This window comes from Rhincodon typus, chromosome 1 (assembly GCF_021869965.1).
Source record: "Rhincodon typus isolate 14 chromosome 1, sRhiTyp1.1, whole genome shotgun sequence".
Lineage (NCBI taxonomy): Eukaryota > Metazoa > Chordata > Chondrichthyes > Orectolobiformes > Rhincodontidae > Rhincodon > Rhincodon typus.
Window position 1 is genome coordinate 129,568,927 of NC_063332.1, and position 15,802 is coordinate 129,584,728.

General features: G+C 40.5%; 1 protein-coding gene across 5 annotated transcripts in view; it reads right to left on the reverse strand.

Moving 5' to 3' along the window:
* Nucleotides 1-15,802, reverse strand: part of fhip1aa (FHF complex subunit HOOK interacting protein 1Aa) — a 182,866-nt gene that overhangs the window by 72,748 nt on the left and 94,316 nt on the right. For all 5 annotated transcript variants that reach the window (XM_048600882.1, XM_048600866.1, XM_048600879.1 and 2 more), the window contains exons 3-4: nt 10,003-10,234; nt 2,410-3,033 (exon numbers count right to left, since the gene is read on the reverse strand). In XM_048600882.1, the coding sequence (XP_048456839.1) occupies nt 2,410-3,033; nt 10,003-10,104 (726 nt within the window). In that variant the 5' untranslated portion in view covers nt 10,105-10,234. The remainder of the gene's footprint in view (nt 1-2,409; nt 3,034-10,002; nt 10,235-15,802) is intronic.

A 15,802-nucleotide genomic window follows, 5' to 3' on the forward strand; every position in this document is an offset into this window, starting at 1 on the left:
TATGGTGGATCAGAGGTTAGCACTGCTGCCTGTCAGCACCAGAGACCCAAGTTCGATTCCACCCTTGGGCGAATGTCTGTGTGGACCTTTCGCATTCTCTCCATATCTGTGTGGGTTTCCTCCCACAGTCCAAAGATGCGCAAGTTAGGTGGATTGGTCATTTTAAAGAAAGTGCCCCATAGTGTCCTGGAATGTGTGGGTGTTGAGGTGGGTTAGCCATGGTAAATGCAGGGTCACGGGGATTGGGGTTAGTGTCTTGGAGGGATGCTTTTCAGAGGGTCAGTACAGACTCAATTGGCTGAATGGCCTGCTTCTGCACTGTAGAGACTCTATGATGAACAGCAAAAGAAACAGGAGCAGGAGTAGGTCATTCAGCCCCTTGAGCCTGTTCTGCTATTCAATATGATTAAACCTGATCTTACTATATCCTTAATTCTGCTTTCCTACCTGTTCCCTATAACCTTGGATTTCCTTTTGGATCAAAAACCTACCTAATACAGCTTTGAATTGACCTACTGATGCAATGACCCAGCCTCCACTGGTCTATGGAGTAGTGAATTTCAAAGATTAACCACAGAGAAGAAATTTGTGCTTTCAGTCCAGAACTTTACCCACACGATGTGAATTTATAAATAAACTCTCTGATTTAGTGCTAAATAAATTGGATTATAGATCCAACAGAAATGATAATTTTATAGACTGTTCGTCGCATTCATGTAATTCATGAATAGATGTCTGAAACGCAATGACATGTGGCTATGAGCATAATATTAGATTTATTGAATATGTGCTTTAACAATCTTCTCTATTGTGTGTCAGTCATTTGTATGTGCACAACTAGAATCCCTCAGCTTTGACAGCAACATGGTTAATTGTAAATCTGCAGTCTTCTTTATAAGCCTTTGCCTTGCATTGCTAGTCACACCAGAGGTACTGTGTAAACTAGGATATGTTTACTGTCATGGGAAAAAGCCAATTCATGGATGGAATTCACCTCAAATATAATAAAGCTGTGTAGCTGATTAGATGGTACATCCAGGCAGTGACAGATCCCATAACTGTATAACAATTAACTTGTGTTTATATAGTGATTGTGATGTAACAAAATATCCCAAGCTGCTTCACAGGGTCTGAGCCAAAGGAGAAGACATTAGCACAGATAGCCAAAAAGCATCAATGTAAAACTGGACGCAATTTGTGCTCAATCAGGCAAAGCAGCCTAAGCACTCAGGAGGTAATCGAGGGGGTCAACAGACCTGGCCCCATAAAGCGCAATAAACAGGTCAAATGCTAGCTTACTGAATTACAGAACAAAATTTCTAACTGGACAGTTTATTCAGATCTTATAATTCTTATGAATTTACATGTTGCTGAAAAGATGATCCATTTTGTCAAAGATTTTTGACTTGAACTTGTTAGGAAAATTTGCAAGAAATACCAAAGTAAAGGGAAAGCAATCATTCATACTATACGAGATAACAACTATTCTGATCAGATAATTTTCCAATGCATATCACATAAGCTCATGAATGGGTTTAAGACTATTCAAAGGCAAGGACTTTGGTCCTGGGAAGTGCAAAGTCTACCTCAGATCACCCCGGAAGGGGAAAGTATCTCAAATATTTAATCAACAGATGAAGCTAGATGTTTCATGATACTACGCAGTAGCAACACAAGTAGATTTGCCTCTAACTGGATACTGCCGTTGAATCAAAAGACGTCCATCAACCACACAAACGATTAATATGGGATATGAATTTCAGCGCCAGTGTGATCATAATGTGGGGACTTTACATCCCAAAGGCTGTTATCAAACAGCATGCCCTTTTGGTCCTTCACAACATAGTACTTACCATACCCAATCAGTCCATGATTGCAAAACTCACAACAGACTGTCCAACATTAGATGTGATTCCATGATTGGACAACATTTGCTAAATAATTCCGAGCATTACACAAATTATGTTGGCAACTGATTTAGGATAATCAATCAGGCTTGCAGTTCAGCTTGCACTGGAAGTGATGTATATTAATACACAAGGCCCTATCCTTTACTGCAACAACTATTGTCTAGTTTATTTCTTAGCGCAATGCCTTGACCACAGTCAACTTGTCTGGGTTAAAATTTGAACAAATTTTGGTACTCAACTGTCCATCATTATCTAACTGGTACATTCTCAACAGTAATATATCAACCAATTAGCACTCTCTTCTTGTACACAATAAATGTTGCTTTCCCTTTTCATTGTCCTAATTTCATCTTATATTCAATAGGACAAAGTTTTGACAAAATGTGCCATTTTCAGCAATTTTCTGTGTTACCAAACAACTATTCACATAATAATGGTAGTTGGTTCCCTCCAATTATAAGGACCCACAATCACTAGCATTAAATGCCTAAAATCTTACCGGACAGAAGTATGTATTTTCCACAATGTGTTTCGCCACATCATGTTCACCTGACACAGACATGATAAACAGCAATGCATCTCGAGCCTGCTGTCCCACTCCTCCCTCTCGGTGAATGAAGGGAATCAGCAAGGAGAAAATGAGAAAGTTCGTTGCTCCCTGGTCTTCACTCGTGTGGAAAAAGAGTTCCAGGATGGAAGGATCCTTCGCCAGAATGGAACAGAGCTGATTGAGGAGTAAGACCAGTTCAGTTTCCACAGCGGGAGTAGTAGTCCCAGAACACACACTTAACATCATCATTAAAGGCCTCAGGATCGGCTTGTGGTGCAGCAAAGGCTGATGGCATTGTGTGACCAACATTTCATAGATTTTTATCTGCTCAATTTTCATTTCATCTGTGAACTCCCTTCGAAGGCTCCACAGGAAAAGCTTCTCCATGACATTTTCTGTCACTACAAATTCCAGAATGGGACCCATGGAAGTATCTTCAACTCGCTCCTCAATCAGCAGAAAGATCATGTGTTCAACATAATTCTGAACAGCGCTAGCTTCATCGGGAGGGATACTCCCATGTCTTGCACTTGAATTCTTCAGTGGGTCGTGCCTCTCTAAGATCTTTATCACCTGTACAGGAATAAATAAAATCTGTTGACATTATTCACATTACAAAAGTTTAATCTGCAGCAATAAAAATTAAATCTCAGTTAAGACCACAGCTCAGAGCTAAAATGAGCATCAGTGATAGTGAGGACAGTCAGGAAAAAGCCAATGTTGCTGCCCAATAATCTCAATATTGGGAAGTGAATACAAAATATTATTGAGTATAGGCAAGTAGGGCTGAATTAATTACTGTACAATTTTTTTTATATCATTCATGGGACAATAGTGCTCAGAGGGCATGTAAGAGTCAACCTGCAGATCTGGAGTCACATGTAGGTATAGGTAAGTATGGCAGTCACCTTTTCTAAAAGACAACAGTGAACCAGATAGATTTTTTAAACATTCAACAACAGTCATCATTAGACTTTTAATTCTGGACTTCTATTGAATTCAAATTCCTCCATCTGCCACAGTAGGATTCAAACCCAGGTCCCCAGAACATGACCGGGATCTCTGGATTAATAGTCTAGCGATAATAACACCTCCCAGAGTGTGAGTGAGCAGAGTCCTGGCTGGATTTTATCCTCTATTCTCAGAGGCACTTAAATTATCTGCAGTATGTGACAATAAACCAGATCATATCAACTGCGCCCAGAAAAGGGAGTCAAATCTGATACCACCCTGATCACATAGTTCAGCAGTTTACTGGGCTAACGTGACAAAGCACGAGGAAAACCATCCTGCTTAATAACATGTTTGTTTTGAAATAAAGCAGGGAAGTTGAGGAACAGAAAATTAGGTCAAAAAATACATATTACAGAAGAATTGGGAGGGAGTTACATTGTTTTTGGGCAAGACAGCACTTTCTTCATACTTCACCACTCTTTAGAAAACAGCCTTCAAAAAGCCAGTGAATTGAAAAGAAAAAATAATGACATTTTCTAGGAAATTAGTTTCAATGGACAGGACATCAACAGTACTGTTCTCAAGGGCACTAAATGCTGGTTCAGTCAGCAATGCTCACAACCCGAAAATGGAGATTAAGAAAAATCTCAACTTTATGACGAAACATGAAATGGAGAATTCATTTCTTCTAAACAATGAATTAGCTTCCGGATTAAGTAAAATTTCTTAATAAATTAAGAAATACCGAGCACATAAAATTAATTTTAATTTGTTAGTATACTATTTATCACTTAAATCCCAAGAATGTGTGAACCACTCTTAATCCAACAAGAAACAATGAATTTGGTGGCTCAGTAGTTAGCATTGCTGCCTCACAGCACCAAGGATGTGGGTTTGATTCCAGCCTCGAACAACTGTCTGCATGCAGTTTCTGCATTCTCACTGCCACAGAATGCAGCGGAGGCAGAATCAATCAACAGATTCAAGAAAGAAATAGATATATTTCTAACAAAAAGTGGGCTAAAGGGCTATGGGGAGTAGGCAGGAGAGTGGAGCTGAGATCAGGATAAGATCAGCCATGACTATGTTAAATGGCAGAGTGGACTGAAAGGACCAAATTACCTGCTCCCACTCCTAATTCCTATGTTTTTCCCATGTCTGCATGTGTTTCCACAGTCCAAAAATGTGCAGGTTAGGTAGACTGGCTTTGAAAAATTGCCCCGTGGCGTCCCAGGATATGGGGGTTAGCCATAGTAATATGCGGGGTTACGAAGATAGGGTAGGGTTCTGGGTTTGGGTGGATGCTTTTTGGAGGGTCAGTGCAGACTTGATGGGTTGAATGGCCTCTTTACACACTGCGGGGGGGGGGGGGTTCTATGATTCTAATTTGAATAGGATAGATGTATATTTTAAGGTAATGGTTTTATGAGTTATTTAGTATAGGATTCAAGATTTCATGCTGCCCAACAAATCTACTGGGGTTAATTAAATCCATCATAAAAATAAAAGGAACATGAGCAGGAGTTGACTATAAAAGGTCCCTTGCCCCTACTCTGGTACTCAATACTTTCATGGCTGATCTTTTGCCTCAACTTCACTTTCTTGCCCAGCCCCCAGGCCCCAGGTCCCACCACACCGACCCCCCTCCCATTTCCCTCAACTTCCAAGGGACTGAAAAATACATCTATTCAAGTCTTCAAAATACTCAACCATGAAGCAGCTGGGGCAGACAATTCCAAACATTTAAAAGAAATTTCTTAAATGATGGATCTCTTAGCCTGAGACTGTGTCCCCATGTTCAGCCTTCCTCAGGCAGGGCAAGCAATCTTTTTGTGTCTACTCTGTCAAGCCTTCAGAGGTATTACAGTAGGATCACCTCTCATACTTTGAAACTCCAGAGAGTATAGAACCAATTTACTCAGCCACTGATCATTGGTTAACTCTCAGGAACTAATCTCGTGACCCTTTCCTGTGCTGCCTCCATGGCAAGTGCAACTTTCTTAAATATGGATACCAGAATGATGCACAACGCTCCAGCTGTTGTCTCACTGAAACCCTACATATTGTAGTAAGCCTTCTTTGTTCTGGTCCCAGATCCCTCGAAGAAAAAGCCAACCTTCCTCATTTCAAGATGTAATTATATTCTAATATTCAGTGATTCTCGTAAAAATAGATGCACTTTTTGCTGAATATAAACATGTGAAAGCTTCATGCCTTTGAAAAAATATTTTGCGTTTTTGTTTGCATGGCCAAGTAAAGAATTTTACACTTCCCTACGTTATACTGACATCTTTCACCTTGTTTCCCACTAACTTGTTTATATCTCCTTGCAGCTGTGTCCTCTTCACAGGTTAAATTCCCACCTAGCTTCGTATCATGAACAAACTTGGAAACATGATTCTTTGTCATGGCGTCCAAGTCATTAATATAGACTGTAAGTAGCTCAGGCACCAGCGCTGATCCTTGTGGCACTCCAGTGGTCATGACCTATCAACTTGAAAATGTCACGTCTCTTCCTACTGCCTGCTATCTGTCTGCTAAGTAATAGTCTAACATACTACTTGATTACTCCCAGTCCCATGATCCCTAATCTTGTATATTCAATCTTCGCCTGGTACCTTATCAGATGCGTTTTGAAAATTCAAGCACTCCACGTCCATTGGCTCTTCTTTACCGTCTAGTTATACCTCAAAAAACTAATAAATTTGTCGAACATAAATTATCATGTAAAAACATGCGTTGACTCTGTCTGATCATACTATGGTTTTCCAAATACATCACTAAAATTGTCTGAATAAAAAGGTTCACGATTATTTCCCAGACAACTGATTCAAGTCCAATTGACCTGGAGTTCCCTGCATTATCTGTGTCTCGCATTTCTTCAATAGTACATCTGGCCACTTTTAGTCAGTCAGTCAGTCAGGACTGCTCTGGAAGCTAGAGAATTTTGGAAAATCATGACCAGCACCTCCATATGGACTAAAATTTAATCTGCCACTGGCATGGATTATAAATATACATGTCCATGTAAATGAAATCCAGTTAATTTTGTACCATCTCTAAGTGAGCATATTTATAATCAAAACTGAAAACCTTGAAAGACCCAGCAGGTTAGGCACCATCTAGAGAGAGAACGGATGAATCCTTAATTCACACATGGAATTTGGACCCTTCATTGGCCCTGGTGTACATGACTAACTGTTCCAGTATGTGAATGAGTAACTTGCCTGTTCTCTCTACAGGTTCTGCCGAACTTGCTGAGTGCTTGCAGTATTTCCTGTTCTTCTTTCAGAGTTCCAACATCTGCATTTGTTTGTTTTTCCCCTAACATATTTATGACTCAACCCAAGAATTAGAAAAACACAATTTAGAGGCACATTGAACATATTTGGAATTCTTGTGCCAAGCAACTTGTTTAGTTAACACTACCGTTTCTTCACCAATGCAGGACTGCTAACAAATAACTATTAAAAGGAACAGTTAAAATTAAAACAATACAGAATATTTTAAGGAATGACAATAGCCTTAAAAGAAGTACACACAAAAAGTAAAATCTTTTCAGCACAAGGTGAAATGTCATAGCTTTAAGAAGCAGCTAAACACCAATGGAGAGGACAAGTGCAACACTAAGGCTTTACACAAAATTTCAGGTCCAAGAGAATGGGATAAATTATCAAAATAGTCTGCTAAAGTCACCTTAATTTTTAGTGAGCTTCTCTGCTTTTGGGTTATTTATAGAAAGCACCCCAAAGACTTGTCAAAACTGTCCAGTCAAATGAATTTATTTCTGAATGAGAACCTGCTGTTGTCATGGTTTTCCATAAATTTTATAAGGTTATTTTGAAAAAAAAAAAGACAGCAATGCCATGACAGAAATAATTGAACAAAGCAGCAATTTTGATAGCGAATACCTTGGCATTTCAGCAGAATAATAAACGATGGCATAGAGAATATGATCGAAGGCAAAGCAAAACTATGCTGCAAAGATTTCTACAATAGAATACATTTACAGAGCAACTCTAAGTACTAAAATATCCCACAGGAGCTTAATGAAATGAAAGTTGACAAATAACGGGATCTTAGACTGGATGGTCAAACACAGAAACAACAGTAGGTCATTCATCCTCTCAAGCCTGTTCCACTCAACGAGATCATGGCTGATCTGTGGCCTAGCTCCATGTCTTTGACCTATATCCCTTAAAAACTTTGCTTAACAAAAATTCACCTTCCTCTGGAAAATTAACAAGTCATCCAGCATCCACTGCCGTTTGTAGAAGAGTTCCAAACATCAACCACTCGCTCTTTGTGTGTAGAAATAGGTTTTAAGGAATTTCTTAAAGAAGCAGAGGTAGTGAGGCAGAGACCTTCGGAGCTTAAGGCCGTGGCATTTGAAGGCACAACCACCAATGTGGAGCAATGAAAGTCAGGGATGTGCAAGATGCCCAATTTCGAGGAGTGTAAATACCTCTGAGGTTTGAGAGATTGGAGCAGTTTAAGGGGATAGGGAGAGGTGAGGCCATGAAGAGATTTAAAGCAAGGATGAGCATTTTTAAAAAGCAAGGCTGTGCTTGTCCAGGAGTCAACGGGTGACCAGAACTTAGTGCAAGTAAAGACATGGGCTTTGGACAGTTTACAGAGAGTAGAACGTGGAATTCTAGCCAGGGTTCAATTCCACCCTCGGGTTGTGTGGAGTTTGCACATTCTCCCCGTGTCTGCATGAGTTTCCTCCCACAGTGCAAAGATGTGCAGGGTAGGTGGATTGGCCATGGTAAATTGCCCATGGTGTTCAGGGCTATTTAGGTTAGGTGGGTTAGACATGGGAAATGCAGGGGTAGGGGAAGGGATTTGGGTGGGATGCTCTTTGGAGGGGGTCTGTGGACTTGTTGGGCCAAATAGCCTGTTTCCACACTGCATAGGGATTCTATGAATAGAATAAAATAGTTAGGTCCAGAGGTAAAAAAGACAGGAACAAGGGTTTCAGCAGTAGATGAGCCGACACACAGGCAATGCCAGGCAACGTTACATGGGTGGAAATAGGTGGTCTCAGTGAGGGTAAGAATATATTGGCAGAAATTCAATGCATGTCAAATTTGATGTTAAGCTGTTTGGTGAACAGAATATACTAAAAGAGACATGAGGAAAGGGATTGAAGGACCAAAGAACATTCAACATTTCTCACACAATGGGAGACTTCGAGAGGATTCAAATGGGCATCCAAAGTGGCACCATGTATTTGGATGAAACAGGTGCAAAGTTGCTCAATCTGAGAACACATTCAACCAGGTAGAGGAGGGATCAGGGATCCAAAATCGACTTAAGGGTAGATGACAGAGGGTGGTGTCAGAAGGCTGTTTATGTGACCAGAGGATAGTGTAGATTACGGATCACTGCTATGTCCCTTATTTTTCATGATATATATAAATCAATACAGATGAGAACGTGGGGGGTATGATAAATTTGTAGATGACGCAACGATTGGCTGAGTGATTAATAGTGAGGAAGGTGGTCTTGGGTTACAGGAAGATATGGACAGGTTAATCAGGAGGGCCGATCAGTGGCAGATGGCATTTAACACTGAAAGGTGTGTGAAGTGATGCACTTTGGAAGAAGTCACAAGACGAGGGAGTACTGAATGAATAGCAGGACATTACGAAACTCAGAAGAACAGAGGCATCTTGGGGTGCTTGTTCACAGATTCAGAAAGGCAGCAGGACAGGTTAATGGGGTAGTTAAGAAGGCACACTGAGCACGTCCCTTTATCAGTCATAGCACACATCATAAAAGCAGTGACGTTATGTTGGAGATGTACAAAACTTAGGTTATGTCACAGTTGGAGTACTGTGTGCAGTCTGGTTACCACATTATAGGAAGGATGTGGCTGCACTGGAGGGGATGCAGCGTCTTAGCTATGAGGCTGGATAGGTTCAGGTTAGGATCTTTAGAGCAGAGAAGGCTGAGGGGGACCTAATTGACATGAAAAGAAGATTATGAGTGGCATGAACACGGTAAATAGGAAGCAGCTGTTCCCTTCAGTTGAAGGTTCAATAAGGAGGGGCCATAATTTTAAGGTGAAGGACTAGAAGTTTAGAGAGAATCTGAGGAAAATTATTTTCATCCAGAAGGTAGGGGGAATCTGGAATACAATTCCTGGAAGGGTAGTAGAGGCGAGAAATCTCACAAAATTTAAAAGGTATGTGGATGAGCCTTGAAATGTTAAAATATTCAAGGCTATGGGCAAAGTGCTGGAAAGTGGGATTGGTGTACATAGGGTAGCACAGACTCAATGGGCTGAAGTGCCTCTTCTGTGCTGTATGATTCTATCACGTGGCCCATTGGTGTGCTCTGTGTCTGACTGGAAGCCAATCAGGCTGACTTCCAGAGCAGAACCTGCCAAGGTCAAGTGGCACAGTGAAAACTCCAAGCACGAAATGGGAAACCGTATTCCAGATTTCCAGACAGAGCTCTGCCTTTGGAGAGTGTCCCCGTTAACCTGAAGCTCAGTTATTAACACATTACAACATTGTCCCATGGCACGTTTCCTTCCCATCTAAATGTTATTTCATTTGGTGGGCTTACAATCAGACTTACCTGGGCCCAGTGGTTCTTAAACACAATGGTGCAGGTTTCAGAGTCCACACCCGAGAGACTTGGGATCTGTTGGTTTCCTTTGTTGATGGCAGCTGAAGCCATGTTGCTCGTTGAATCTCTTTTAGACCATATCAGAAATGTGCCGGCAGAAAATATCCTGTCCCTTTCTGCAATCCCACTGCTCTAATCACCATACTGTACAAAGGCTGCCTAGTTTGTGTTCTGTATTAACCTAGGAAAAAAAGTTAAAATATATAGATAAAATATACAGATAAGAACACTGTCAAATCCACATACTGTACAGAAACGCAGCTGATTATTTTAGATAGGGCCCACGATTATGGGTCTTACGTTTGGTTTCCCAAATAGCTTTAAAAAGACTATTTCTACATAACAGGGTGGAAAATGCTTATTTAAAAAAGTAATTAAGTCTGTAGAGAGATTTAATCATTGCAAAAGTTTACACAGGTTTAAATGCTACTTAGCCTGTTGTCTCCAAACTAATGCTGAGGGGAACTGATTTAGTACCTTTTATAGTTTTGGTTAGGGCTGATTGAAAATAAAGTTGAATGTATAATCTCCCTTCAATTAGTTTATGTGGAAACCTGGGCATAACTTCACCTTGCTCAGATGGGTGCAGTTGGCACCAAATTTTATATTCACTCACTAAGGTGGTGGCAGCCCGAGTTCACTTCATACACATACATAGAAGAGGTCTGAGGATAATCAGGTATAGTCGAGTGGTACTACACCAAACCCAAAATGATGGCAAGGTGGGCGGAAAGACAGTGAACAGTGAGGAAGGCAGGCAACTCAACATCAACAAAGCAGGGGCACAATCTCAATGTGCCCAGGGTAGGACACACACACACACACACACACACACACACACACACACACACACACACGAGTGTGATGGGGTGGGAGGGTACAAGTGATTAAGAAGTAGAACGAGAGGACAGCGGATGTGGGACAGCTTGTTGATAGTGCAGCCAAGCTCCCTTGAGTTGCAGGAAAGGGACGGAGGGAAGAACTGCAGGATTTAATTGATGTGAGACAGAGATAGTCTGTGGGTATCAGCTGGTTCTTTAATAGTGCGAGACAGTCAAGCTCAATCCTATCCCTCACCCAATGCCAGCGCACACACACACACACACATACACACACACACACACACACACACACACCAGGGGTTACAGGTCAGCAAATCCGAATAGGAATCACAGCTGCCATCTCTACCATTTGCTCCATCTCAAATTCTGATATCACGACATTTTACTGGTTACAATTTCTACAGCGGAACAATGCATCCTTTGTTCTGTCATTTTGTTTCTCAGTAATGATTATTCATGCTTCCTGTCTCTGTCCTTCAGGGATGGAAGCACAAAACCTGTGCTATGCCTAATTAACTCAAAGAAAAACAGAAATAAAAAAACGTGGAGGTCAGGACACAGCCCCCTGTGTTGATCTGGGCAGCATTTTCAACCTCAACTGCTTGAAGCCATCTGAATGTGGTTTTGAACACAGCAGGCAAGAATCACTAACACTTGAAGTGCTAACTTTACCTTCTGTTGTCTTTGCTGGGCTTATCACCACCTCAGAGGCAGGCCTAATGCCAAATCTAACCCAATAGTCAAGAGTTTGATGGTTCCAAAATAACGTTGGAAATTCATAACAGACGTATTAGCATCTGAATCTCTTCTGATGGTTCCATGACTCTCACCAGCAAGTAGTTGAGGCACAAAAGGTGGGGAGCAAACATGGGGCCAGATTGATCCTTGGAGGGTTAGCCAATCCCAGTCAAGGGAATGGTAGATGGGCACTATTTGAAAAGCAAGGGCAGTGTCTTGTTGCCTTAGCCAACAAGTGTCCTCCACCAACTGTCTAAATATTTTAGATAGAGATTAGCTTACAAAGATCAAGTTGCCAAGATTCAGACCAAAGCGCCACATCTGAAGTCACGAGGTGCCTGAGAAGAACTCTAACCAGAGGGGATGCGAAAGGTGCAAGATAAATGCAAGTTTTCTTTTCAAAGTTTTTGTTTACCTAATGCATATACTATATGATTTTTTTCTGGATTTACATTTCTTTGTTTAATGGTCTAAATTATAATTTATTGGAGTATATTTTGATGTGGCGATAAGTAGATATATATAATGAGAAAATAACAGGGTGCAGCAGTGATGAATGGCCTATTCATAATTGTCCAGTTAGTGAAGGTACTCAGACACATTGCTTTCAGAAAAAAAATTTTTAACTCCTGCTTCTATAACCTAACCACTTGGTTTGAACTTTATTTCAATGTCACTTCTCTTCCCCTTTGGTAACTAAAAACTGCCCTGTGCAAAATACAGATTGAATAAAATGAATATTTAGACAAAGATTAATACATTTAATAACAAATCCATTGAGTTGTTTGGGCCTTTTAATAATTTTCTTTAAGCTTTTTAAGGTGAATTTGGATTTTATCCAGGGATAGAATTCTCAGCTGAATTAGATCATCCAAATTCCCTGGATGCATCAACACTGTTCAGTCCAAAATACTGACATCTTCCTTTCAGTTTCATCACTTATTCCTCATTGGCTTTTCTCCCAATAATTTTAGAAAAATAAGGCCCACTTTCAAAACTAAAACTTATTTTGAGACATTTTTAAGATAAAAGACAATTTCGCTGTTCGTGTGAAATGGAGACAAGAAATTGTGATTATACATTTGCTACTTTTATTTCAAACTTTACAAATTTCAAGAGGAGACAGCAAAATGATTTAAAACATCAATGTCAATGTTTACAAAAGAAGTAACCATGGCATGCAAATTCTACAGTTAAGTGTAAGCGCATTAAGTTCAAAAGAAATTCAGGTTCTGAGATTTCAGCTTAAATCAGAGGACAGCAGCTGGATTGCCCTGCATTGGCTGCAATTTAGGATGGAAACTGGTTCCAGTGAGATTCTGCCCTGTTTTGTCAGCCAGCTATATTTCAGCACATGAATACAGGTATATCTTAAACCACTCCACAGTATCATAGGAGTCCTTTGGGGCAGAACAGGCCATTTGGTCCATCATGTCTGTACCGACCATCTGAAGAGCATGACCCCCATTCACCTTTGATCAGTAGCCTGTTGTTCTCAACATTTCTGCCAATGAGAACAGTCTCTTTCTCTCTACTCTATCTAGGCCCTTTGGGGTTTTGAATACCTCCATCAAATCTTGTCTCAACCTTCTCTTCTCCCAAGAAAATCTAGCCCAGTTTCTTCAATCTATTCACATAATGAAGCTCCTCATTCAATGTACCAATCTCATTTAATCTTTTCCACACCCCATCTAAACCCTGCACATCCTTTAGAAAATGCAATTTCAGAATCTAACACAACAGGTTGAACTCATGTTTTGTAAAGGTTTTCCATAAGGTTCTCGTTTGTGTACTCTACCCTCTATTTTAAAAGCCCAGGCTCCCAGATACTTTTGAAACTGTTTTCTCAATCTGTCCTGCCATCTTGAACAATTGGTTGAATATACCCCCAAACTAATATATCTCTAGACCCCTCAGCTCATTTCCTTTTTAGAGCTGGATCCTTTATTTTACATTGCATCTCCTCTTTTTTTTCCCCATAAGTATATCTCGTCAAACTTTTCTGCATTAAATTTCATCCATCACTTATCCACTTTTTCCAGCCAATTGTGTGATCTCTTGAAGTCTATCACTATCCTTTTCATGATTCACAATACTCAATAGTATTACGTCATTACCACATTTCAAATTGTGCCCAAATACTCAAAAATAGGTAAGTAAGATACTGCCAAAAAAGCTGCGACACTATTTAATTCCTGAGGAACACAAAACTATGCTTTCCTCCAATCTGTAAAACCACCATTCACCACTCCTGTTTCCAGTCACTTGGCCAGTGATGTAGATACACTGCCACTCTCCCTTTTATCTCATGAGCTTCAACTTCGTAAACACCTATTGAAGTCGGTATCCACATCACCCACATAACCTTCATCTACCCTCTATAACCTCAATCAAAACTCATCTGTGTTCATTGCCTTTTATTAATTGATCCATCGTTGCCCAATGACTTTACTTTGATTGAGACTATTGCTTTGAAAAGCTTTCCCACCACTAACTGGCTGGTAGTATTTGTGATTATCCTTACACCCATCCTTAAACAAGGATTTGCAAATTCCTATTGTCTAGAACTTCCATCTTCTAGCAGTATTGCAAGATTACAGCGAGTACTTCCACAAGTTCTACTCTTAGTGTGTTCGGAAATATCCCATCCACTCCTGGTGACTAGGCAAATTTTATGCCTAGCCAAATGTTTGAATACCTCCTTCATTATCAAAAAGTTTAACCCAGCCACTATTTTAACCACCTCCGCTTTCACTCCAACCATGAAATATCTTTTTGCTTGGTAACATGTGATACAAAGTACTTGTTTAAGACCTCAGCAATGCTCTCTGCACTCATGCGTTGGTCACCTTTGTGGTCCCTAAACACCTCCACCCTTCCTCTTACTACCTTATTACTTCTCACATCTACGTAGAAGACTTTTACAATCTGTTTTATGTGCACTACCAGTCTCCTCTTATACTTTCTCTTAACCTCTAATCCCTTCGTCACTTTCCCTCTGATCTCTCTTTCAGTCTGGTTCTTTCTTGTATTGTCAACCTGGCATTTGTCATTCTCACCTTCTTTTCACTTTACATTGCTTTTTATCTTGTTTATCATCAGGAAGATTTGGTTTTGGTTTTCCTACCTTTCACCCTTGAAGCAATGAATCTCAACAATACCCAAACTGTCTTTGCTTTGAAGGCAGCCCATTATTCCATTGCAGGAATGCTTCCAGTCTTTGATTCCCATTTACTTGTACCACATTCATTCCCATCTCATTGAAATTGGCCTTCTTCTTGCAAGAGCATTGATCCAGACGCAACTGAGTCACACTCCCCACTAGAATTGTCCCAATATTTCAGCAGTCCATTGCTTACCCTCCTAAGCTATCTTTCCAGCCAAACATTGATCTGTGCCATCCTCCTATACTCGCTTACAAATGCCACTGATAGTAAAATTTGCCTCCAAGTTCTTGTCTCTCTTTCTACCTATGTTGTTGGTACCATATTGACTACAATCTATGGCTGTTCACCCTCCTGCCCATAACACTCTCTAGTAGCTCAATGACAATAGAAAGGTCTGTTTGTTTCCCCTATTATAGAATCCACAACACTATTGCTTTTCCAATTCCTTCTTCCCTCCTGCACAGCTGAGCCTTCCATGGTGCCATGGACTTAGCTTGGGCTGCACTACCCAGAGGAATGATCACTTCCAGCTGTATTGATAACTGTACATTAGTTGAAAAGTGAGGTAAACTATCTACATGCCGGTCCTCTTTAATTACCTGGGAAACATCCAATCTCCATCTGCCATCACATCTTTAAATGGTAGGGTGACCACTTCTGGAAACTTGCAATCCACATAAGCTCATAGCTTTCAGATACATCACTGTGGCATTATAAACTTCAGAACTTCAGTAACCATTCATGGATTGGATGAATCAACAAAAGATAAACTGGTACACATGGGGAGCAGAAGCAATAACTCTTAGGTTGTAGACTTGCTCGCCAAGCCAGTGTGTTTGGTTGCAGACATTTCGTCACCCTGCTGGGTAACATCGTCAGTGCGCCTCCGGTGAAGCATCAGTAGCAAACTGAGACTTATAAACAATAAGCGGGACAGAACATGTAAGCGTTGGTATTCTGTCCCGCTTATTGTTTATAAGTCTCAGTTTGCTACTGATGCTT